General features: G+C 43.3%; 1 protein-coding gene across 1 annotated transcript in view; it reads right to left on the minus strand.

Moving 5' to 3' along the window:
- The window catches only part of CRYZL1 (crystallin zeta like 1), a gene marked incomplete at both ends in the record, with an annotated part of 32,985 nt that extends 28,118 nt beyond the window's left edge, over window positions 1-4,867 (minus strand). The window contains one exon of the mRNA XM_079705585.1: window positions 4,769-4,867. Coding sequence (XP_079561711.1) covers window positions 4,769-4,867 — 99 coding nt within the window. The remainder of the gene's footprint in view (window positions 1-4,768) is intronic.
- Window positions 4,868-27,248: the final 22,381 nt, after the last annotated feature.

The raw sequence follows: 27,248 nt of genomic DNA on the forward strand, positions 1-27,248 counted from the left end.
TGTGAGCCATGACCGCTGAGCCTACGTGTCCAGAGCCTGTGCTCCGCAACGGGAGAGGCCACAACAGTGAGAGGCCCGCGTACCGCAAAAAAAAAAAAAAAAAAAAAAAAAAAGTGCTATGTAAAACTTTTAAATAAAAATAAATCTGTTTAAAAATATAGGCTGATGTAAAAAGCCCTATAAAAAGCATAAAGATTTAAAAGTTTTCCAGGTACATCTGATTTTAAATATATTTGACATAAGTCCACAAAGCGAAGATTATGGTTGCAATACTTTAAATTTTTATAATGGTAACATATTAAAAATTTGGAGAAACAAAAATTAAGAACTCTATTTTAAATAATTTTTGGTACAAAGCAGAATAAGGAATTTGCATAAATTAAACATTTACCATAAATAACACCAAGAAAGTAGTTAAAGAAAGTACTAATCTTTTAAGGAATTTCTTAAAAAAAAATCAATGGGAAGAAATTTCAAATGGTTTCATCTTAGTTATAACAACATGAACTCCACTTGCACTTCCACTGCTACACTATGCCCCAAGGAGCTCATCTATTAATAATTGTAAATAAAACCTCTACAGATCATTCTTTATCTACCCTTTCAGACCAAAAGTGTTCTGAGTATCAGATCAACCTCAAAATCAACGGACATAAAACTAGACTCGTTTTTTTTCCCCCAAACAAGACTTTGCTGTACCAAACTTCAGTCATCGAGGATATTTTAGAATCTATCATAATTCTTTCCTCTGCATTAAGTTATCAACCATAAGGTTTCCTTTTCCTTTATAATGTCCTGGCTTACCTGCTCATTTTATTTGTTAGCACAGCGATGGGCTAACACTGCAATGCCTCAGGCCTGGGCTATGGCCACAGGCTGCTGAATGGCTTCCTTTCTTTCCTTCATCCAATACACCTGTTACTCTATGGACAACTTAAGCCTGAAAGTCCAAACTCTCCTTATATGCTCAATTTTCCATTTTTCCCCAACACAAACTTTACAATTTGGTGGCCACTTCAGGTTCGGGATTCAGTTTTAATGCTTCTAACCCACCCTAATTTATATTTTAAGGAAAGCACAGATACACTGTCAAGCAGCTAGGCTACCAAAAAAAAAAAAACAGATGAAGTCAACTCTGAAATGTTGGCCCATCGTGCTGGGCCTAGTGTACAGCATTATGATACTAGCTGGATTGTTTGGGGTAAATCTTCAGTTATATTAAAGAGGTGACAATACTAAGTTTTAACAATGTTCTTATCCATCTGTGGGACTTTTCATACATATCCACATATCACAGAAAGAAGTATGTCAAACCATGTACCCATAAAACATATGGTCAGCATAATCAAAGTAACTATTGGAGGTTTGGTTCAAATACCATACTTTGCAGGTTGTGGAGGAGACTGGCAGTCCTAACTAGACAGGCTAGCTCTGCTTGTTAAAGAGGGAGGCATATCTCTACATTGTGCAGGCAACAGTCTCTAGAAATCCGTATATTTTAAGGACACTTTACATAAGCAATGAATACACAGGTGTTTGGCTACACACTGTACTGTTCTCCTGGGTCTGTTACAAGATGGGCATGGGAGACACTGTGATAGTGACTCATACCTAGCTAAACCTGGAAAGCATTTCTAGCTAATAACATGTATTATAAGAACTTTTTATTTCACATTTTAGGTATATAATTTAACACTTAGGAAAATGCATGAAGTTGCAATGGTCCCTCTTACTAGATGGATTTAAACTAGAGGCTGGATACACATTCACAGTGGCATCATAAAGGAGATTCAAGCAGCAGTTGAGGGGGTCGGGGGATGAGATGACCATAACAAAGTCTCTTCTAATTATGAGAATCTAGATTTATATGAACGTTATCAAGACATACTCAATTGAATTTACACAAGTGACGCATAATCTTTACATCTCACACAACCTGAGATCTAAAGATAGGTGAAGAATTGGGAAAGGAAAAAAAGTTTTTTTGATATGGGTTTTAGGTGGAAGCAACAACAAGAGGCATTTGATTGGATACGTCAAATTGTTGCCTATATATGCAACAAGTGGCTTCAGCAATGACCTCTTTTGAATCGCAAAAGAATTTTTGATTAATTCTCCTGCCTCCAAGAGAGCTTAACTATTGTTATTTGTTGATTTACAAAATACTTTTTCACTTAAGAATTCTTACTAGTAGGACCCCCTTGCTAGTACTGATGGGGGGTGGGTAGTGGGTTGATTGGGGAAGTGGGATGGTTATTAATTGAAAGATTAGAAATTTTTGTTAGTTTCTATTTGATGTAGGGTCATTTAATACAGTAAGATCTAGAACGACAGAAACTTAACTTTCATTTATATTTCTGAATTAGCATCATATTTTCCCATATTGTACTACTGGGGAACAGTGGAGCCAATGGTGGCATGAATGACAGTCATCCCTTCCTGCTGGCTTAATCATGTGACACTGGAACAATGCAGGTGATGAAGAAGATAAGCAACTGAGGGATCCTCCCTATATTTGTAATACATTCTCCCTCTTCTCCAACTGACTTAAGGGATGTTCTTCTCCACAAACTAACATTATTGCAGTTTGTCAACACTTAGTTTTCTAAATCACTATAGGATTTTAAATCATTTCTTACTTCAGATGCAAAGTAGGAACTGTAATTTTGATTAAATATTTACTAATAAATTCACAAGCAAGGGAAAATAATTCACGAGATGTCATCTTTATTATAATGTATAAAAAGAGAAGAAAATTATTTTGCAAAATACTACATTTTAGCATTATGTGGATATGTGTGTTTTTGCTTTTCTACTCATAAAACTGTCATTAGCTCAACATATACTGTTTATTGGGTCTAGAAAAATCATAAATAAAGCTGTCTTTGAACTATTCTATGTGAAGTTCACAGGAGCAAGAAAACATTTTTATCAATTAAAAAAAAAGATTTCACCAAACACCAAGCTCCAAAACACTGTGATTCCATAGTGAAACATTTTAAGAATTCCCAAGCCTTCCCTTTTTCCTCCTTCAAGGAGGTACACAAATGAACCAAGACACATTACTGTCCAGGGTATAGTACTGGTTCAAAGGCCTATATATCTCCTTGAGGTTTTGCGCACTCTTCTTCAATCTAGAACTGTGATTTTGAATGCACAGCACAGAGAGTTGTAAAACTACCACAATATTTCACTGCAACTGACAGGCAACTTTGCCTTGTATGGTGAGCCCCCTCTTTCAAATCTGAATGTCTCATCCTCTGCCATCTAGAGCAGAGGCATCAATAAGTTGAAATTAGTGATAAAAGGTAATAATTATACACTGCAGTGATTGATGGATACGATTGAGAAGTCATAACTGACCCTACCCTGAATCCTGTCTTTCTTACTTATTCACTGTATGACTTGGGCTACGTAATTTTAACCTTCTGGGCCTTAGATTCCATACCTATAAAACAGGAATAATAACAGTAGTTTCCTCAAAGGGGGTACTGTAAGGCTTAAAAAAATACATGCAAAGCCCTCAGTACAATACCTGGCACACAGTAAGTGCTCAATAAACGTTGACTGTTTTTTACTATTATTTCTGTAAACTGAGCAGAGAACTTGTAAAATATCAAGAGTTCCAAAGCCCATCTCAAAGAGCAGCGAGGGGTTCTGTCCAGAGCAACTTGAGCTTTAACACCTTTTAATTTTGCCCGTGGGCTATGACATCATCTAGGTCTGTGCCACTAGCCACCAAGGAGTCCTTGAACTGTGCCTAGTCAGAACTGAGATGTGCTGTTAGTGTAAGATGCACATCAGATTTCGAAGACTTAATATGAAGAAAAAGAGAATGCAGAATATCTCGATTTTAAAATATCTGATTATGTCTCGAAACGATAATATTTTATTTTTTATATTTGGCCACACCGCGCGGCTTGTAGGATCTTAGTTCCCCAGACCAGCGATGGAACCGGGGCCCTTGGCAGTGAGACCTCGGATCCTAACCACTGGACGGCCAGGGAAATCCTGAAATGGTAATATTTTAGACATCCTGGGTTAAATGAAACTTTAAAATTAATTTCATGTTTCTTTTCTTTTTTCTTTCTTTTTTTATTTTTAAACGTGGCTCTCATTAAATCTGCACTCAGAGCTGATGGAGAACCCGGCTGCTCATGACGTGGACTAGCTGCACCTGAGAGCTTGTCAAACTGCAGATTCTCAGGACCGCCCAGACCTACACAATCAGCATCTGCGCTTCAGTATGATTCTGAGGTGGTTCTCACGCATTGCTCCAGAGTGTTCCTCTGTTGAGCTTACTCTGGAGGACAAACCTGGCCCTACAGTTACATAAATGCGAATACCCTGGCTTTAAGTAAGTGCTCACCGAAAAACAAAAGTGGAGGAGAAAGCGGCGGTAGGGAAGGAGTAAGGTAGAAAGAAAAAGAAACTCCAAGTAGAGGAACAAAAAGATGCAGGAAGGGGAGAAATCCGACCTGGGAGATTCAGTGGAAGGGAACTTCCAGACTTCTGCCTCCACAAATGTGGAGAGAGATACAAACTGAGGTAAAATCTACCACCCAAACCTGTAAGGACCAGGAAATCGTCAGTCAAGTCAAGTCTTACCCGCCCCTCAGCGGCCTCAGCTAAGCGAGGCCTGGGCCCGAGAGATCTGAGGACGGTAACCACCAACCGCCTCAGGGCTGGACGGTTCGCCGGGTCGTCTCCCGCTCTCTCCCCCAAGGCCCGGTTGCCCGAGACACGCAGCACGTTTCTCGGCACTCACCTGCCTCGGAGCGGCTCCGACGGCCTGCACCTTCACCACAGCCACCTTCGAGTCCTTCTGCAGAGGGCCCGCCCCCTCTGGGCCAGGGGCTGTTCCCATTGGCCAGGCCGCTCGTCAGTCTCGGAGGCTCTCGGACTCTCCGAGGCTGTAGGGAACGCCATAGCAACGAACATGGAACTACATCTCCCGGCATGCTCTAAGGCGATACACCAGAGGCTACCAATAAATGCGCGAAGTCCTAGTTGCCGAAGGGTTCAGTTTTATGCAAATATCAGGTAAAGACCACACCCTTCCTCATTCCAACCGTAGCCCCATCATCTTCTTTGGACTGTGCCCCGCCTCCCTTTTGCCTCCACATTGTTCTTTCCTTTAACACTTTCCGTTAGTTAGTTGAATGCATCCTAACTAGTGTCTCGCCTCGCACGGCAACGGAGAAATGCACCGAAATCGTGGAACAAAATATGCCTAAGCCCCGTCAGGAAAATCCCAGACCAGACGTCTCTAGTTACGCCTTCTGGAAAGGGGGTGGGGAGGAAGGAGAGCCCAGGTCTCGCCCCCTTTGAACTTGCTGATTGGTTTATTCGGCTGTCACTCCGTCCTCTTTCATTTTTTTCAGCTGCCCCTCCTTTGGTTCCCGCGGTGGGCGGGGTTAGAGGTAGGGGGCGGTGAGGAGGTGAGGGCTCCTTCTTCCGATTGGTAGGTTTCTTGTCCCCACCCACCCGGGGCGGAGATGGAGGGGTGGATGGGAGCAGGGGAGGCAGCCGAGGGAGATGAGGAGATAGGCGGGAGCGAGGGAGCGAAGGAGGTAGAGAAGAGCGGAGAAGAGGGGAGGGAGCGCAGCTTGGTTGCTCCGTAGTACGGCGGCTCGCAAGGGAGAATCCCGAGCGGGCTCCGGGACGTACGGAGAGGCGGGCGGGCGGGGATGGTGTGCAGGGCTGCGGCTCCTGCGTTCCCTCCCGCTGCGAGTGAGCTGCACTGATTTGTCCCTGGGGCGGCAGCGTGGACCCGCCTGGAGATGAGGTGAGGAGCGGGCTGGACCGCGGCGGCCTGGACCGGGAAGGCGGCAGGGGCGGGGGTCGGCGCGGGGGTCGGCGCGATGGCCGCCTGGGGCGCCCGTTCCCCGGGCCGGTGCGCGTCCCTCCGGGCGCCCTTCACCCTTTGCCGCACGGTCGGGAGGCGCGGCACCCGCAGACCCTGTGCCTCGTCCTTCCTATTCTCCCGGGGACTGCGGTGGGGCGGCCGGCTGGCGGGCGCCGGGAGGCCAGGGCTCCGCGGCGGACTGAGGGGGTGGCGGCTACGGGACGGGCTTCGGGTTGAATGGGCGTCTGCAGCCGTGGCCGGAGAGCGGGGTCCCTCCTTCCTCAGGAGGACGTGGGGCGGTCGGTCCTCCCAGGGCTGACCTCGCTGCCCTCGGCCGCCTGAGCCTGGCGGGCCGGCCAAGCCTCGCTTCCCCGCCAGCCTCTCGGGGATCCGGAGCTCGCGGGGAGCGGCGTCGCGCCTCCCGCCTTTCTCCCCCGGCCTTGAGTCCCCGGCTCATCCCTTTTTCTCTCTCCTGTGCCTTCAAAATCCCTGTCAGTGAAGGACAGTCAATGCCGTTTGGCCCTGAGTCTTGCTGCTGGGGCTGTCTCTGATGGTATTTAACGGAAAGCGGCTTTCCTTTCAGTGGGAGCGCGTCCCCGGTGTCTGCCGTTCCCCTTCCTTTCTTTACGCACAGACACGGCTTTACGGTGTGGACCGAAGGCACAATTACCGGCTCTTGCCTGAACGAGGAAATGTAATCAGAATCCCCAGGAAAAGGAAACCAACGAGGAATGGGTTGCGCCTTCCTTTACTCCTTGTTTGCCTTTGGATTAGAAGGCAACTTCGTAGATTATATTTCCTATAGACATCTTTTGTTGTGATTCAGACTAAAGGCGTTGCTTTTGAAGAAATAAATTAGCGGCTTCTATGTTGAGTTGAAGGCTATGGAGATTTTTGATGGCCTCTTAATATGAAAGTTTCCTTTAGAACTTTGCCATCATCAGTGCTATTCTGAAGGCAGCACCAGCCTGAAATTTTAAATACATGCAGACTCCGGACAGATGCGTTTCTTTGTGCTTATCTGCTGGCATCCTACTCTTAATGTTTCCGTGGTCGGAACGTACAGATACTAAAAACAAGTACAATAAAAAGTATAGATAATAAAAACAAATACCATACCAAAAAATGCATCTGGAAAATCTCAATTCTGTCAATGGGGAGGCAGTTTTTACTAATCCCTTTGAAAGGATGAAGACCAGGCTCAGAGATCTCATGGATTATGTGGTGGACAGGATCTGAGGGAAGGAACTGGGGCCATGCATCCAGCAGGCCAGCTGGTTTATATAGTGCTACTCTTAACCTCTGAAATAGGAGGAATGTATTCGTTGGAATACCTTTATTTTTAGATGACTTAAGGTGCAGAAACTTAAACGCCCCCCAAAGTTATGATTTCTCCCTGTCACTGAGAACAAAATACTATGTGTTTTTGTTCTCAAATTTTTAATAATTTACTTGAAACATTTATGTTGTTTTGATGGTTGTTTGCTTATTACTAAAGAAAAAAACATTTTAAAATATTGAGTTCTTTCTGTAGGAGGTTTGTAAAGAACCCAGAAACTTTGGGTAATCTAAATTGAGAAATGAGGGACACTAATTTAGTGATGGTTTAAAAACTATTTAAAACTTCTTCAAGTAGCTCCAGTAAGGAGCATTTCTGATACAACTTTTTTTTTAAAGGCTATTTCTTTATCTAAGAATGTTATCTACTGAAATTGCTGAGGCACATGGTACCTTCACAAAAGTCTATTATTATTCTGCCTGAGTAAGAGAGGAAATGAACAAATTTTTGATGTACTTTGGAACCCTGTGGATTGTTCAGATACTAAGCATTGTGAAATAGGGCATAAAATGAGTGGTAGCAAGTTAGTTCCCGGAAATGTTTGTCTCTCTTAGCTAATTTTCTTTTTTGCAGTTGACTAGCAATTTCCTTTTTCTTAATGCTTATCCCTAATATTGGTAGTAAAATTCTGCTTAGGTTCATGTTTTCCCCAAATAACTAGATTAAGGCAAACTCAAATCTCCTATAATGGGGGTTAAGAAGGCGGGGCTGGTAAATCCCTCTACTCTTACTCAGCTTTTTTTTTTTTTTTTTTTGCGGTACGCGGGCCTCTCACTGTTGTGGCCTCTCCCGTTGCGGAGCACAGGCTCCAGACGCGCAGGCTCAGCGGCCATGGCTCACGGGCCCAGCCGCTCCGCGGCATGTGGGATCTTCCCGGACCGGGGCACGAACCCGTGTCCTCTGCATCGGCAGGCGGACTCTCAACCACTGCGCCACCAGGGAAGCCCTTACTCAGCTTTTTAATTTGCTAGATTTGTGAATTATAGGGAATTAATTACAGGTCGGTTGGGTTTATATTACTCAGTTCACATTCCACTGCCATAGAGCTTTTCTCTTCTGAATGATCATTCTCTTCTGAATGGTTCCACTCACTGGCGGGTTTCTCAAAGTCTGGACCTCAGAACGCTTATATCAGCATTGCCTGGGGTTCTTGCTAAAAATACAGACTCCAGGAATCTGATTTCCAGCAAGTCCTCCAGGAAGTTTTCTTGCACAATAGCGTTGGAGAACCACTGGCATTGTGCTTCCTTCTCACTGAGCATGTCCTAAGACCATGTTTTGAAGAGGATAGCAAGTTTTTTCAAGAGACAATAGCTTTTATGCCTTAGGCTGCTAATAAAAAACTATGACGTTCAGGTATGTGACACACCTATAATATAAACTTCAGAAGGGCAGAGACTTTGGTTCATCATTGCACCTCCAGCGCCTAGAATAGTGCCTGGAGGAGCTTCATGAAACACTTGAGTGAATTACATCACAGTGAGGCCACGTCTTTAAACCTTTACTTGTAAAGTTAATCTTATCACTTTGTAGTCATTGATTTTAAGCTAGGAGCTGCAAGTACTGTACCCCAGTCATTTCTGTAAGTTTGGTTGGCGCTGAAAGGAGAGAACCTTTCCCAAGCTTAGACTGCTCAAGGCGATAAGCTGGAAAGAAGGCTCCTAGCAAAATGTTTGCTTAGACTCAAAATATAAATTTAAGTCACAGTATAGTGGTAAATTACTATGTTATCACTACATTAAAATGCCATTTTATAAGCTATGGTAAGCCCAACATAATGCAATAAAAATTGGTTTCCAAAAAATGTAGAAAACTGGTATGTTTTCTGATTTTATTTTTCATCCTCATAACATGACCTTCACTCCTTTTTTTCAGAGTCCAGCACAGGACTCAGTCCCATAAATAACAGCTTCTTTTGTGTAGTTGAGGGGATGGGTAGTTAAGAGTGCAACATCTAGAGAATATTGGGTTTGACCACACATAGTCTGTGACTTTGATCTAGTCACCTAACCTCTCAGTGCCTCAGGTTTCTCAGCTGAAAATGGGAATAGTTGTAGTAAAATTTAATACTTCTAAGTGCTTGCTTAAGTTCTTCAGATACATTCATTTAATAAATGGTAGTAACGATGATCATAAAAGGTTGAGGTACATAAAAATATATGAAACTCTAGCTAGTCCAGTCAGTTTTTGTACTACTGTACTTTATGGTAGTAAGTAGAAATCCATTGCTTAAAAAAAGTCTCCTGCTAATTTCTTGGCACTAAATATGTATAATTTTAAAATTATAACAATAACTAAACATTAAAAGTATTTAATAAAACATCAAGTTCTATGCAAATTTTTTTTCTAAATAAAGATAAACCTGTCATCACTTTCAGCTTAACAGTATTATTTCAGAAAGAAACTGATAATCAGTTTAGATAATCCCTTGTATTTTAAAGAATTGCATGTTTATGGTAGAACAATTGAAATACAGAACAGCAAAAAGTAGAAAACCATAAAATACTTAGAGGTACACTACCTGAACACATTTCTCTCCAGACCCTTTTTCTGTGTGCATGTGGCTATTTATATACAGTTTTTGGTAGCAAATATGGGATCCTGCTATACATATGATTGCTTTGTAACCTGTACTTTTTTTCTTAACATCTTATCATGAATCTTTTCATGTCTGTATAGTCAGTTATAATAGTAGTTGAATAATATTCCATTTTATGGGTCTATGATAATTTAACCAATTTGTTTTTATTAAACATTAGTTTATTTTTTCCCCACCACCCACTATAATCAGTATCTCTGCAATGACTCTCCTCCATGCATCTCTATATATACTTTTGAGATTTTTTTTCCTTAGAATAAATTTCTAGAAGTGTGATTGCAGGATCAAAGTGCATGCTATGATTTAAGAGTTTTTGATACATATTTCCAGTTTGTCATTTTGAAAGGTTGTAGCAGTTTACACTCTTAGCTTGGTGTATGAGAGTTCCATTTCCCTTCCCCTTCCTTTTTTTGGGAATCACTTAACCAGTGACAAACCTAGTGAATTGTTTTCATTTTTAGGAAGAAGAATGGGATGTTATTGTGACCAGTTTGGTGGTGCAATATGGAAAGTCAGAAAATTCATACACCTGTCATAATGATAGCTAACTGTTTTTTTTTTTTTTTTTTCCGGCTGTGCTGGGTGGATTGCGGGATCTTAGTTCCCAGACCAGGGATTGAACCTGTGCCCTCTGCAGTGGAAGCGCGGAGTCCTAACCACTGGACCACCAGGGAATTCCTGGTAGCTAACATTTATTGAGTCCGTTCACAGCATTTTATAAGCATTAACTCACTTAATTTTCACAAATTCTCGGTTCTTTAGATGAATATGACTTGGAAACCAAGGTACCTGCAGTTACGTAACAGAGAGCCAGCAAGTGGCCATGCAGATTTGTTACTCTAGAGCCCAAACTCTTAGCCACAGCGCTGGATTGTGTGGCACTGGGGGTACTTTTTACATTCCTGATTTCTGTTTTGAAATAACCTAGCAGTTTCTTGGCGTGCATTAATTTATAAAGTAGGTGGGGCACAGATTTGAAGCCCCCTCATTGAGGAGTTCGTCGCATAAGTTAGCTCATAAACAAGCCTCATGTCCTGTCTAGCACCCACCTCTCAAAGCAGTGTGCTACCCTTCCCTCTGTAGTGGTTTTCCTAAAGCACCCCTGCGTGAGAAACAGGATTAGAGTCACAGAGAAGACTAGCGAAATTGGAAAAGGCAGTTTACTTGTGGTGTGGACTTGCCTTGGAAACACGAGACAACATACAGAAGTGTGATTAGGGAGACAGCGGGAGTCTGTCCAAACATTTCCATGTCGGCCGGTTTGGAGATTTGAAGTGCCCGGTGGAAGTTCAGTTCAGGTATGCAAAGACCTCACTGTAGAGAGCTGTCACCCATCCATTGGGAGACCATTTTAAAAAAAAACCCTTCTATTCATAAGTGTGATGGTAGAATATCATTAAAGTTTTGTTGCTCATGACTGTAGCCCTCTAACAAGGTGAATTTCCAGTAAGCTAATCTGTTTGAATTCATCATTGCTCTTTTCACCTTTTTCTAGTAGGATTAATGATTGGCAGCTTACCTTACTAGCTTATTGCCCAGAGACAGGGCTGGTGAAATCTTTTTTTTTTTTTTTTTTTTTTTTTTTTTTTTTGCGGTACGCGGGCCTCTCACTGTTGTGGCCTCTCCCGTTGTGGAGAACAGGCTCCGGACGCGCAGGCTCAGCGGCCATGGCTCACGGGCCCAGCCGCTCCGCGGCATGTGGGATCTTCCCGGACCGGGGCACGAACCCGTGTCCCCTGCATCGGCAGGCGGACTCTCAACCACTGCGCCTCCAGGGAAGCCCCCTGGTGAAATCATTTTGGCTTCAGCTCTCTGGCCCGAGTTTGTGCTGCTCAGTCAGGCAGGACAACCACCGCTCAGTTTTAGGCTGGACACCAAAACCCACTCTCACTGTTGTGAGGGCTGGAGCTCCACCCAGGCCGGGTGGGGGTGGTCCTGGGGGCACTTTACTCCTCATCCAGGGGTGGAGCCAGGAGGTGAGCTGCGGGATGCGATAGAGTTTCGGATTCAGCTGAATTTGAGAAAATATTGTTGGCCAAAAAGCTCATTCGGACTTTTGCATAACATCTTACAGAAAAACCCGAACGAACTTTTTTGCGAACTCAATAACAAGGTCATAGCAGTTGGTCAAAGTTTTTTTTAATCCTTGGTGGTTAAAATTAAACGTCCTCTCCCTAATGCAGCTAAAAAAAAAGTTAGCTATCATTGTGACACGTGTATGAATTTTCTGACTTTCCATATCACACCACCAATCAGGTCACAATAACATCCCATTCTTCTTCCTAAAAATGAAAACAGTTCACTAGGTTTGTCACTGGTTAAGTCATTCCCAGAAAAAGGAAGGGGGAAGGAACCGGAACTCTCGTACACCATGCTAATGCAGGAAGGCCAGCTTTGTATCCTATGTGCCTTGGTGAACCCTTGACTTGTTTCTCTGTCAGGGATGGTTTTGTTCATCCCAGCATTTTGTCTGCAAGTCCTTCTGGTGACTGGTGGATACAGGGAAGTGGACAAGGCCAACTGGCTTTTAGTGTCATGCTTTCACCAACCTGGTTACAAAGGACACTGATTCTCACGATAAAACCTTGGAAACAAGATGTCATTGGAGCCATTTGTTGTGTGTCTGTCTCTGTGTGTGTGTGTGTGTGTGTGTGTGTGTGTGTAGAGGGCTAATCACCTCTCTCTGAGGCAAATTTCCAGAGCAGTTTTATTCTGACAAGGGTAATGTGTTGTATTATAAGCCATTATATAAACACACACGCACACACACACACATTCCTATGCATTATCTATAATAAGAGTGTTGTGGATCCACTGTTTTATAAAAATCAGTTCATTTCTGCTGTAATCTTAGGATAATAGATTTTAGAAGCAAGTAATTTTTCAGTTTCTGGAATCATTTGAAACTCAACTGTTCCATTCTTACAGAATTAAGGTATTCCATTTTGATCACTGACATATAAAAGCTGTATAGCTAGTAATGAGAGAAACCTTGAAAAGTTGACAAAAAAATTAGTGCCATTCCTGGTATATATACCAAGTTTCAGTAGTTAAAGGTCCACCCTCCTTTATTTCTCCTATTTCCTTCACTTACAATAAATAATATTAAACAAAGTCAGTAAATAATAATATGTCTCTTATAGGTAGTACTGCTTATTTTCAGATACCTTGAGATATTGTCATTAAAATTGCTGTCTTAATATTCTTTAAATGATTAGAGAAATTGAGGAGGGAGAGAACTTGGTAGAGGGGTTGACCAGGGTGTGAGCTCCACGAGACAGGGAGTTTTGTCTGCGTTCCTCTCTGCCTTATCCTCAGGACCTAGAACAGTGTCTGGTGCACAGAGGACACTCAACAGTCGCATGCTGGCATGTTGAATAGATTAGTGTTTGAGGCTCTGTTTACCTGGAGGCCCGAGTCACCCAGGTGAGGTGAGCACTGGAGAGACAGGTGAGGAATAAAGGAGACAGGAGCTGGTTTGGATTTTATTCAGAGTCAGTGGAAGTAGGAAGACAACATCAGTTTTTTTTGGTTTTTTTTTTTTGCAGTACGTGGGCCTCTCACTGTTGTGGCCTCTCCCGTTGCGGAGCACAGGCTCCGGACGCGCAGGCTCAGCAGCCATGGCTCACGGGCCTAGCTGTTCCACGGCACGTAGGATCTTCCCAGACCGGGGCACGAACCCGTGTCCCCTGCATCCGCAGGCAGACTCTCAACCACTGCGCCACCAGGGAAGCCCCCAACATCGGTTTTAAGCAGGGGAGTACCTTTTGTTTGAATAGACCCCCCTGGATGTCATGTGGGAGTGGGTTGGAGGAGAGCAAGAGAGAAATGTTGAATTGACCCTGCTTTCAGTTATCCGAAAGTTGACATTTCTACCTGGCCTTGTACTTTCTCTTTGCCATGAGGGTAATATGATTTACTCTTTGATGGGGTGAGATGAATGGTGATTTGTATAAACTTTTGAAGTTCTCTGAGGAAAAGAGAACCCCATAAAACCACTATTCTTATGGATCAAATAAAATAAAACAATGTAAAATAAAGATCAGGAATTATTTAACTTTTTAAGCATTAATTTAATTGAGGTTATGACTGTAGATTTCTGATAGGAAAGATTTTTCTGTTTACATTTTTTGGTGAAAGAAACTTTAAATATATGGAAATGAATCCTTAAAAATAGCTGTTTTATGAATTGAGTGTCTATAGAAGCTATTCATTTTGAGGAAGATCTTATTTGTAAAATGCTAATATTGTCTGTCCAATCTGGTGTTTTTTAATTAGTATCAAAGGGAGGGAAGTACTGCAGTAATTGTAACCTTACGTTACTTCTTTAGTTCCGTTAGTTTTAAACCATAGTCATTATCTGTTATCTTTAGCTGTTTTGATCTCATTAGATTAAGTGCTATTGCAGTTGTGATTTGGTAATTTAAAAAGTAACATGTTTTTCTTACTACAAAAGCAATACATGTTTATTGAAGAAAACTTTTGGAAATTCAGATAAAGGAGTAAAAGAGCGTATCTGGAATCTCACTGTCCAGAGATAATGACCATCCATACCCTGTGAGGGGTCAGCTTGCTCAAATTACCTAGAAGTTTAGGTGTATTCAGTCTGGGAGACATGAAGTCATGTTAGGGACTCTGGGGACTGAAGATGGTCCCATGGATGGGGCAACCCAGGGCCAGTCTGCCCAGACATTTGTGGCCCTGGGAGGATGCATCTTGGTGTTACTACAACTTCTAGCTTTTTAAGAGAAGCTGGAAATCTAGAAATATGTATTTAATAAGAAATCTCCCAATTTTTATGTGGGCCACAATTTTTAATAACATGCTGGGGTTCAAACAAAGCATACCTGAGGGCTACATTCAGTCTTTTTTGCCTTGCCAGTTTATAACCTCGGGTATATATAGTTTTGTAGCCTGTGTTTTTCACTTAGTATATTGCAATATATTCCCAAGCCTTAACTGTATGCTACCTCGGCAGTGTGTACCTGTCTCCTGTTTCCCTACCAGCATTGGGTGAAACCATCTCAAAAAAAAAAATCTTAGCCAGTTTTATTAGTTTTTAACTTGCATTTTTTGGTACTGCTGATGAGTTGAACATTTAAATGCTTATTGGCCTTATACAGATTTACTTGGTAACCAGCCACCTTGCTAGAACTCTGAGTTCCAGTAGTGCTTTGGTCATTTATTCAGTGCTTCTCAACCTTTCTAACATTATATAATATTTGTACCACATCAGTCCTAGTAATTAGTACTAATGGCAGGCATTATCCCCTAAACCTGAGGGCATCCGTACCTTGAGCACACCTCTAACGCATGTTAAAGATCTACAGGTGGGAAGTTCTGAGTTTGGTCAGTGGTTTAGTGAATGTTTGAGCACGTGCTCTGTGCCTGGCATTGCTCTAGGTGTCCAGCCTTGAACCAAGACAAAGGTCTCAGCTCTCCAAGACCTCATGATTTTTTTCATTTCTTTTGAGTTTTTCATGTAGACCATCATATTTATAAAAGATACTGTTTATTTCTAGAATTTATAATTAATTTTTTGGCTTGTATTACTGACATGAACTCCCCAAACAGTGATGGATGCTAGTTACCCTCTCATTTCTTAAATTCAATTAATTCTCTTAAGTTCTATTAAACTCTAGACTTTGGTGACCATTTCCTTTATTTTGATGATGAGAAAACCAGGGTACAACCCTGGGAATGTGTAATGGGAACTTTTGGAGTATCTGCCTGACTCAACACGAATCCCTTAACTGTCCTCTAGCCCAGACATCCACTCCCCTGCATACTTCTTCATTCCCACAGAAGACACAGAGGATTGAACCAGGTGTAGGGACCCCGACCCAAGGTAGTCCAATCAGTGTCCTTTCCTGGAGATTTTTTTTTTTTTTTTTGCTGTACACGGGCCTCTCACTGTTGTGGCCTCTCCCGTTGCGGAGCACAGGCTCCGGACGCGCAGGCTCAGCGGCCATGGCTCACGGGCCCAGCTGCTCCGCGGCACGTGGGATCTTCCCAGGCCGGGGCACGAACCCGTGTCCCCTGCATCGGCAGGCGGACTCTCAACCACTGCGCCACCAGGGAAGCCCCCTTTCCTGGAGATTTGACGTTGGGCCCAAGAGAGAGGGATTTGACCTCAATGTGTTCACGGGCCATAACATAAAAACTTGGGAGTTATAGGCAGTTACGTCCTGCTGTTGTGTCTGGGGACAGATAAAGGTGGTTTGTGGGTGGAGAAAATAAAGCAAGTATCTAGAGAGAAGCAGGAAGAGAGAACCACTACCTGAGACTGATAACTTGAAACATCTCTTCCAGTTTTTTCTCGAGCTGGTTGCATTCCTGTTCCTGAGTTCTGTGAAGTCCTCCTATATTCTTATGATTACACCCTCCCTCCCCCGAACACACATGTTAGTTGAAGCCAGCTGATGTTGGGTTCTGTTACTCTGATCTAAGCCTTATCTTCATTTTCAGCTCTATATTCTTTTTATAATTCTACCTCATCTCTTGTATTTCTTGACTATCGTCTGAGGAAGTTGTGAATTTATTATTTTCTCCATATAGCAGCAACATCAAAAATTAAGGATACACTACTATATATAAGTTAGATGGGACTTCCCTGGTGGCGCAGTGGTTAAGAATCCACCTGCCAATGCAGGGGACATGGGTTTGATCCCTGGTCCGGGAAGATCCCACATGCCACATAGCAACTAAACCCATGCTCCACGACTACTGAGCCTGCTCTCTAAAGCCCGCGAGCCACAACTACTGAGTCCACGTGCCACAAATACTGAAGCCCGCATGCTCTAGGGCCTGCATGCCACGACTACTGAGACTGTGTGCTGCAACTCCTGAAGCCCGCGTGTCTAGAGCCCGTGCTCCACCACAAGAGAAGCCACCACAATGAGAAGCCCGTGCACCGCAACGAAGAATAGCCCCTGCTCGCCACAACTAGAGAAAGCCTGCATGCAGCAATGAAGACTCAACACAGCCAAAAAAAGAAAGATAATCAACAAGGACCTACTGATTAGCACAGGGAACTCTACTCAGTATTCTGTAATAACCTATATAGGAAAAGAACCTGAAGAAGAATGGATATATGTATATGTATAACTGAATCACTTTGTTGAACACCTGAAACTAACCACAGTATTGTAGATCAACTATACTCCAATGTAACATAAAAATTAAATTAAAAAAATTAAAGACACCAAGAGACACAGAAGTGCACAAATTTAAGCTAATTCAGGCAATTATGATTTTATTGGAAAGGCCATTTTGCAAATGTGGATGCCCCCTCTGACCTCTTTTAAGCCAGTTCAGATCTCTAGCTGAGGGAAAACAAAAAAGAAGAGATTTTGAACTTAATTCCAAATGCCCTAGAATTTCAGTGGAGTTACTCCCCTTGACATACATATAACCGTTTGACCTCATGAAAAAAATGATACTGCATCTGTGTAGGGGGTCTGTTCAAGCATGTTCCGTTCCAGCCAGTGAAAGAAGACTCTTAACTTTAATATCTAAATATCAAGAGATTGAATCACAGTATAATTTACCTGGGGCTAGGCTTATTCTTAGATTAACTTTCTGTCTCATGGTGATGTCATAGGTATTCAGTGCTAAGTTTAAATATTCCACTATCCTAAAGGCATTGGATGGGGAGGGGAAAAAAAATGAATGTTAGGAAGAGAAGGAAAGAATTGTAGTAGAGAGAAGGAAGAAAGCTCAGTGCTGTAATTCTCCTTTTTCATAATTGTATTTATCTGAACTTTTTCATTTGCAAGCGGAGGAAGCACAAATTGTCTTAAGAAAAAATGGAAATGTATTGACTCACATAACTGTCAAGTCCAAGGGTTCTGATTGGCCTGGCTTGATCATGTGCCTGAACCAGTCACCGTGGCCACGGGAAGGCAGGACTCTCATTGGCTGTCCTGGGCCTTCGGGTCCACCTTTTGTACCAGTTTGTAAAGTCAGTAGCTAGACTCCTGGAATTAGCAGAAGGAGGGAGAGTGGGATCAATTATGAGAAGAAAGAATGCCAGGCAGGCTAACACACTCATCATATACAGTGATCCGACAGAAAGGGGCTGATGGTGACCCTCTTTTTTCCTTTTGAGTGATAGTCTTTAATAAAACAATAATACAAAGACATCAAAGCAATCCAAAGTATATATGAACTTTCTTCTCAATAAAGTTTACTTTTTAAATTTAAATGTTCAACATGCTGCCCAAGAATCTGTATTGTTCATTCATTTTAAAACAAAATATATTTTACTATCCTGTGATTGCTCTAGATACGATGAAGTTTGGGCAGCTCATCTCTAATCTGGTTAGATCACCTTTGGTTTAGAAGTGTGGACATTATTTCACTAGTTTGACTACTTCTATAATTATAGATTTTGTCAGATTTTTTTCCGTGCCTAAAGGTATGTTAGCATTCTCTCTTGGTGTGTATTTGGAGGCTTTCTAACTTATGGTTCATCTGGAACTGCTGGGGAAACGTGTATACTATGGAAAAGTTGGAGCTGGAAGGGGATATCCTTTCTTCAGCCATCTGCTTTTTTAAATTAGACTCCAGGAAAGATAGCAGTTTGACCTTTTTCAGAAGGGCATGGGTCTATTTTTAATTGTTTTGTTTTGTTTTGTTTTGTTTTGTTCTAAGAGACCGATAACAGTAGGTGGTGAGAGCTTATGGTATCTTGAAAAATGTTGCACTTTTTTTTTTAATTTTTATTTTTTATTTATTTTTTGGCCATGCCCCATGGCTTGCAGGATCTCAGTTCCCCAAACAGGGATTTAAACCGGACCATAGTTGTGAAAGCCTGGAATCCTAACCACTAGGCCACCAGGGAACTCCCACTTATTTTTTAAATTATATATCCGCAGCATGATTTATCAATATTTCACATGTTCTGATTACAACCATTCCACCCATAAACTCTAGTTCCTGGACCTTCTTCCTTTTATCTCAGATTGTCAGTTTCCCCCTAGTTTCATTTCCTTCCACCTGCAGCTGGGACCTCAGAGTGGGTCACCCCAGCTATTTCCTCGCCCTGGTGTCTTTCTGGCATGTCTACCCCGCAGACCTCCACTGCTGGACCAAGCCAACTATCTGTGTTCTGTTTCCTGTATTTGTGCTGTTAAAAGTCGGCTGACAAAAACTGAACAAACCTGCGGACTTTTGTCCTTACCCATTTAGCTGCCTTCTTCCTGAGCTTGTATTCTGCTAGGAATTCTTCCTCCGCCCTCTCTCCATTCCTCACAGACCCTGCACCCCGTTTGCCTCTTTCCTCAAGCCTCCCTGCTCCTCTGAACCTCCGCTCTCAGGAGCAGTTCTGCCTCCTGGCTGGGCCTGCTGCCCACTTCCCAGGCAGGTCTTGTAAATCTATCTGACTCACACTTGCTCTTTGCTTCTTGAGATAAGAGGGTGAAGGAGGAGGCAGGTGTCTCCTTCCCTTCCCCTCGTTCTAGATGCCGTCCTCTTCGGTTTCCTCTGAGGCTCTGAGCTCAGTCCCTCATCAGAGCCACAACTCCATCCCGCTTGACTGCTGTGTGCAGGTGCTGTGGTAGGAGCTGGGGAGACAGTAGTGACAGGTCCCTGTCCTCACTCTATTTATATTTTACTAGGGACAGACAGACATACCCCGCGCCACCCAATCACAGAAATAAATGATTCCTAGCTGTTGTAAGTGCTATACAGAAAGCGTCCAAGAGGACCTAGTCTACTCCTAGAGTCCAGGGAAGATGTGACATTTCCTTGGCATCTGAAGGATGTCTAGCAGGTCATCAGGGAAGGGAAGAAGTTGTTTGGCTGAGGGACCAGAACGTGACAGGGCCTGTGGCATAAAGGAGCACAGCGTATTTGTTTTGTTTGTTTGTTTGTTTTTGTTCTTTTTTGCGGTACGCGGGCCTATCACTGTTGTGGCCTCTCCCGTTGCGGAGCACAGGCTCCGGATGCGCAGGCTCAGCAGCCATGGCTCACGGGCCCAGCCACTCCGCAGCATGTGGGATCTTCCCAGACCGGGGCACGAACCCGTGTCCCCTGCATCGGCAGGCGGACTCTTAACCACTGCGCCACCAGGGAAGCCCAAGCACGGTATATTTGAGTAGAAGGCACCGTGGCCGCCATGAAGAAAGAAGCTGGAGAGGGAGGTAAGGCCAGATGAGCAGGACCTTGCAGGCATGTACAGAAGGGTTTGGTGTCCATCTCAGAGCCCTGATGTGAATCACACTTGCTCTCGGCCTCCCGTGTCCTCCATGCCCTCCTGGCCTCTGCTCGCTCCTTCACGCCTCTCAGCTTTGACCCCCTCGACGCTGCACTGTCCGCATCTCACATCTTCCTCTAACAGCCTTGTCTTTTGGAAGAATAGCCGTGCTGGGTGTCTGCCTTGTCCCTGTTGCCTGTTGCAGTCTGGGTCGCCTCTGCCCCTCCATCGTTGAGTCCCATGCACCACTTCCTGTCAATTCATTTCTCTGTCTTTCTGTGACTTTCAATACGTTCTGTAGAAACACTCTTCTGCTTGGGCTTTCTGTGTCTTCTGCTCTGTGTGTTCTCCCCTCTCTCACATCTAGGACTTCTCAGTCTCTTCTGAGGGCTCCTTATCCTTAAATGTTGCTGTCCCCAGGGGTGTTTTTTCTACCCTCTTTTTTAAAAAAAATTATTTATTTAATTTATTTACTTTTGACTGCGTTGGGTCTTCGTTGCTGCACGCGGGCTTTCTCTAGTTGCGGCGAGCGGGGGCTACTCTTCATTGTGGTGCGCAGGCTTCTCATTGCGGTGGCTTCTCTTGTTGCGGAGCACGGGCTGTAGGTGTGCGGGCTTCAGTAGTTGTGGCTCACGGGCTCTAGAGTGCAGACTCAGTAGTTGTGGTGCACGGGCTTAGTTGCTCTGCAGCATGTGGGATCTTCCCGGACCAGGGTATTGGCAGGCGGATACTTAACCACTGTGCCACCAGGGAAGTCTTCTCTACCCTCCTTTGACCCTACACTGTCCTCCAGGACGGTCATCTCCACAATTAGTTTTATCTGTCACAATTAACTCCTGTTATCTGCATGTCCATACCTGGAACTCTGTCCTTTCTTCTGGGTTTTGACCCTTTATCTGAGTGCTTCCTGTGATCCTTGGGCACTTCCAATGCACCTTTCTTCTGACAACCTCTTTCTCTGCCTGTATTTCCCATTCTGGTGAATGATACTCTTATCTGCCCTTTTGTTTCATTCTTTCAGCAATTGTTTCAGCAATTGTTTATTGAGTACTGTTATATACCAACAACTATGTTATTAGATATTCTGGTGTAATAAAAAAATACAATTAGTCTTTGTCCTGGATTCCTGTCACAGAGCTCCTACAACCTTTGGACTTTCCTGAGTTGGTAGGAATGCCTTTTGTTACCCAAGATGAGCCCTTTTGGACCTTACCTGAATTTATGCTAATGAAGTGCCTTTCAGCTCCCCACTACCGCCACCTCCAGGGAAGAGGAGGAGGGAAGGATGAGATCAAGGTCAGTCACATGGCCACTGATTTAGTCAGTCATGCCTACATGATGGAATCCCATATAAAGGTCCTAGAATGACGAGGTGCGGGGAGCTTCCGGTTTGGTGAACACTTAGCTGTGTGGGAAGGAGGGCACCTGTATTCCATGGAGGAGGAGAGGAAGGTGTGGAATCTCTGCACCTCCCTTCCCCCATACTTTTCCCTATTAGTCCAAATGGCCAAATGGTTGTTCCTGAGTCATATCCTTTATAATAAAACTATAATCACAAGTATGGAGCTTTCCTCAGTTGTGTGAGTTGTGAATTATTGAACCTGGGGCAGCGGGGGTCGGTGTGGTCATGGGACCCTGCGAGTTTGTAGCCTACATGGCAGAAGTGCTGGTAGCTTGGGGATCATTGAGACTTGGGACTGGCGTTGAAGTGGGACTGAGCCCTTAACCTGTGGGGTCTGCACTAAATTGAACCGTAGGACACCTAGTTGATGTTGGAGAATTGTCGTTAGAACACATATTCTGGGACTTCTCTGGTGGTCCAGTGGGTAAGACTCCACGCTCCCAATGCAGGGGGCCTGGGTTCGATCCCTGGTTGGGGAACTAGATCCTGCATGCATGCCACAACTAAGAGTTCACATGCTGCAACTAAGAAGTCCGCATGCCGCAACTAAAGATCTTGCGTGCCACAACTAAGACCCGGCGCAGCCAAAGTAATAAATAAATAAATATTTTTTAAAAAAACATATTCTGACTATAGAGTCTGTAGATGTCTATACAGTTGTCCCTCGGTATCTGTGGGGTGGTGAGATTGGTTCCAGGACCCCCCACGGATACCAAAATTCCTGGAGGCTCAAGCCTTTCATATAAAATGGTGTAGTGTTTGCATATAACCTATGCACATCCTCCCGTATACTTCAAATCATCTCTAGATTATTTATAATGCCTGATACAATATAAATGCTATGCAGATAGTTGTCAGTGCTCAGCAAATTCAAATTTTGCTTTTTGGAACTCTGGAAATTTTCTTTCTGTGTATTTTCGATCCGAGGGTGGTTGAATCCACAGCTATGGGACCCGTGGATACGGAGGGCCAACTGTATATGGTGTAGACTCAGTACTTGTCTCTAAGCCAGACAAGTGGACAGTCAGTTACGATTCAGCCATGCAAGCAGCAGCCTGGTCTCTTTCTGAGTCTGAAGTTGCTAGGTTTTGTCGATTCTGTCTCCATAATATCTTTTTTTTTTTTTTTTTTGCGATACATGGGCCTCTCATTGTTGCGGCCTCTCCCGTTGCGGAGCACAGGCTCCGGATGCGCAGGCCCAGCGGCCATGGCTCATGGGCCCAGCTGCTCCGCGGCATGTGGGATCTTCCCGGACCGGGGCACGAACCCGTGTTCCCTGCATCGGCAGGCGGACTCTCAACCACTGCGCCACCAGGGAAGCCCCATAATATCTTTTGAATTCACCCCTTTCTCCCTCTCGCCGTTGCAGCTGTCTTAGTCCAGGCAGTTACCGTTTTTCACTTCACTGCTTTGCTCTTACTGGCTTCCACTTCCTGGCTGGTCAGGCTTCCCTCATCCACTTCGTCTCACCCGCATGTTGTTGCCAGAGGAGTGTATTGGTTCACGTGCTGCCTCACGATGAAATCTTTCCCTGTGGTTTCATCTCTTACGGGGATGGGTTTCAAACTTTGGTATCAGGACCCTTGTATACTCTTAAAAGTTATTGAAGACCCCGAGCAGATTTTCTTTACATGTGTTTTATCACTATTTGTCAGATTATAAATTAAAACTGAGAGAGTTATAAAATATTAATTTATTTATTGAAAATATCTGTAATAAACCCATTACACACTCACATAGAAAATAGATATTTATGAAAACTGTTTTACAAAACAAAACAGAGGGACTTCCCTGCTGGTGCAGTAGTTAAGAATCCGCCTGCCCATGCAGGGGACACAGGTTCAAGTCCTGACCCGGGAAGATCCCACATGTGGCGGAACAACTAAGCCTGCGAGCCACAACTATTGAGCCCACGTGCCACAACTACTGAAGCCTGCACGCCTAGAGCCCGTGCTCCGCAACAAGAGAAGCCACTGCAATGAGAAGCCTACACACCACAACGAAGAGTAGCCCCTGCTCATCGCAACTAGAGAAAGCCCGCGTGCAGCAACGAAGACCCAACGCAGCCAAAAATAAATAAATAAATGTATTTTTTTTAAAAAACAAATATAGTGAGAAGAGTGGCACTGTTTTACAGTTCTTCAAATCTCTTTAATGTCTGACTTAGTAGAAGACAGCTGGATTCTCATATCTGCTCTGTAGTCTGTTGTGAAATGTTGTTTTGGTTGAAGTAGTTGATGAAAATCTGGTCTTACACAGATATGTAGTTGGAGAAAGCAGGAGTCTTTTAATGGCATTTTCCAAAAATTGTGGTTATTCTTTGATACTATACCAGCATTTGACATTGGTAGTTTCTTAAGGGTTAGCTGCAGTGTGGAATCTGAAGTTATATTAGTAAACTCTTCATGCTCTGTTAAAATAAAATCTATTGATCCATCTTGCAATTTCAATGGATGTTTTACTCCTCTGTGATTTTGTAACATCATGTATTGGTCATTTGGAAAATATTGCTCCACTAAGTTATGTGGCTCTTCCAGATGTTGATACGTTTCATTAAACAATATCACGAAATCCCATTTGTTAATTTTACCACCCATCTTATTAGAAAATTCTCTAAATTTGAGGGAAGCAGTGTAACTCACAGTGGCAAATACTAGTTTTCCAAATTAAAAAAATTTTTTTTTCTTTTTAAAGATGTTGGGGGTAGGAGTTTAGTAATTTATTTATTTATTTTTGCTGTGTGGGGTCTTCGTTTCTGTGCGAGGGCTTTCTCTAGTTGTGGCAAGCGGGGGCCACTCTTCATCGCGGTGTGCGGGCCTCTCACTATTGCGGCCTCTCTTGTTGCGGAGCACAGACTCCAGACGCGCAGGCTCAGTAGTTGTGGCTCACGGGCCTAGTTGCTCCGTGGCATGTGGGATCCTCCCAGACCAGGGCTCGAACCCGTGTCCCCTGCATTAGCAGGCAGATTCTCAACCACTGAGCCACCAGGGAAGCCCCCAAATTTAAAATTTTTACCCCGAAGCTTAACTTTTATCATCAGCAACAAATACTGTCAGTCATTTTTCTTGAAGCAGCAGGTCCCCTTCATTTTTGAGAAACCATCTGCCAGATACTCAAGTCTGAATAACCATAGTTTTTCTGTTGTCATTCTGCTGAACAAAAATTGTGTTCCATGAAAAAAGTGGCTAGTTCAGCTTGTAACTCATTTGCACAAGTATGTTACCTGGAGATATTGGTCATATTCTCTGGTGTGCCATAGAAGTGTCCTTTAGTCACACCAGTATTAAACACAAGTACTCAACGGCCGAGATTTAATAAAGTCATACTTTTTAATAACTCATCAAGGATGTTCTGAGGTGAAATTGTTGTTTAATTTTTTTAAATTAATTTATTTAAATGTGAGTGTGTGGCAGTGAAGAATACAAGGACCACTAGTACAGTTTGGTCCCTCTGCTAAGGGGGCTGTAGTGTCCCCCACCCTTGTTTTTATATCAATGCAAACATAAGAAAAGGGAAAGTAATGTCTGAGTACTACTATGATAATAATTTTGAACTTCAGGATCCCTGAAAGTGTCTTGGGAACTCCAGGGACCCACAGACCACACTGATGGCCACCCTATAGGATAAAGTCTAAACCTTTATGCACAGTCTAAAGAGTGCTCCATGCCGTGTCCCTATTGACCTTTCTAATTTTTCCTCTTCTCCAGCTATACCTCACCTTTCCCAATTCCGGCCACCTGCACCTCAAAATGTCGTCCTTTTGTCACACGCACTTACCTTGACATTTCATTTCCCCCAAGCGAGCATTTTCCTTTGCCGTCTTCCTCTGCCTCCCCTACTCTGGCTCTGGCTGATACCCTTCTAGGCCAAACTGGGCCTACCTGAGGCAGAAGGTCCTGCCACAGCTGTTAGTCATTTTCCCTCTGATCCCACCCCCTCTCAGACTTTTTTGAGTACCTCTTTCCATCTGTTTCCCAGGTCCCTTGATTTACAATTCTTAATTTCACAAGCCTGTCCTAACAGGAAAGCATTTTACATCCCTCTTGTGACTTAAGCTTATTCATGCTAATGTTTTACATGTTGAACCTTCTTAGCCATAATTCAATGAAACATTTGAACAAACAGGTGGTGAGATATTTGTTTGGAGCCTTCTGCTCTATCAGAAATGGCATTATAGGGGCTTCCCTGGTGGCGCAGTGGTTGAGAGTCCGCCTGCCGATGCAGGGGACACGGGTTCGTGCCCCGGTCCGGGAGGATCCCACATGCCGCAGAGCGGCTGGGCCCGTGAGCCATGGCCGCTGAGCCTGCGTGTCCGGAGCCTGTGCTCCGCAACGGGAGAGGCCACAACAGTGAGAGGCCCGCGCACCACAAAAAAAAAAAAAAAGAAAAAAAAAAAAAGAAATGGTATTATAGATTGGTCTACCCAAGGAATAACCTGATTTCCTTTAATAACTACATGAATGATACCCATTTTCCTTATTAGGAAACTCTTCTGGTATCATCTAGATTTGGGGTTATATACGATTAAGTTCATCAGATAAGTGATCTTTAGATAAATAAGCTGAGTTGTGCTTAGCTTATGTAAAGTATGCTTTAGAATGACTTCTGGTTTTATCTGACCCACACCTGTCACTATCCGCACCCCCCCCCCTGCCGTGCACACACCCATACTGCCCATCCCCGCCCCCCCAGGAATGCTTACTGAGTACCTGTCCCAGCTCAGGTATTTTGCAAGGGACTTTCACATATCCCATCTAATTTGTTTTCCACAATTCTGTGAGATAGATGGTAAATACACTTATGTCACAGATGAGAAAACAGAACCTCACATTTGCTACATTTGTAGTAATGAAAACATTATAAATCATATTGGATAGCAGAACTTAAATAAAAAAATTCTTGAGTTACCACAAAAGTAAATAGGAGGATAACATTATGAACTGACACTTGGTATAAATGAACATTTATCAGGTAGGCACACTTCAGGGCTTTGGTCCACCTTTAAATTCCAGAAGAAGCAAGAGTTATTTGTGAAGGATTATTCTAGATATGGCTTAAAGTTCCTTCAAATTCTGAGGTCCCATAACTCTAGGCAATTGCAGCAATGTTAGAAATATCAGGAAGTTATGGCTCTAATTATTGCTTGGAAAATGAAATCTATAAACTCCAGTATTGTGTTCATATTGGTTTTATTATGAAATATATTACCTTTTAGATTTCTTCTCAAGTTTGAGGTTCAGTTTGCAAAGCCATTAACTGCTGTATAATTATACTGCAAATTATGGGTTTGAGTTCAATGGACCTTTAGGCACTGGCTTTGCTGGTAACTGTAACCTCTTATAATTACTGTCAAGATGCAATCCAGATGCTCTTGGAAATAGACTGTTGAGTCACATCCTGAATAGCCTTTGTCAGATTCAGAAATCTTAGAAAAGACCTAAGTTGGAATGATAAAATGACGTTCACCCCTTTGGTTTTCGGCTTACTTCTTTGTGACATTCCTAAACCCGATTAAAGAGTTCTAGAACCAAGATTTGTGCAGACAGTGGGGATTGGAACTTGAAAGTGACATATCAGAATGTAGCTACTAGCATTTTCTAAAAAAGTCCTCAGTTAGGCATTCAGGCAAGGCTTATTGTTTCATGGTTGAGAGGTAGTCTAGCAAAGGGATTAAGAGCACAAATTCTGAAGCCAAACTGATCAGCTACTGATTGTATGACCATAAGCCAGCTATTTAACTTTAATGTACCTATTTCCTCATTTATAAAATGAGGTGGATCACAGTTCTTGCCTTGTAGGGTTATTGTGAGGATGTTAAAGCACCTAAGACAGTGCCTCACTAAATAGTAAGCACTTTCTGAG

The sequence above is a fragment of the Hyperoodon ampullatus genome, assembly GCF_949752795.1.
Source record: "Hyperoodon ampullatus genome assembly, chromosome: 5".
Taxonomy (NCBI): Eukaryota; Metazoa; Chordata; class Mammalia; order Artiodactyla; family Ziphiidae; genus Hyperoodon; species Hyperoodon ampullatus.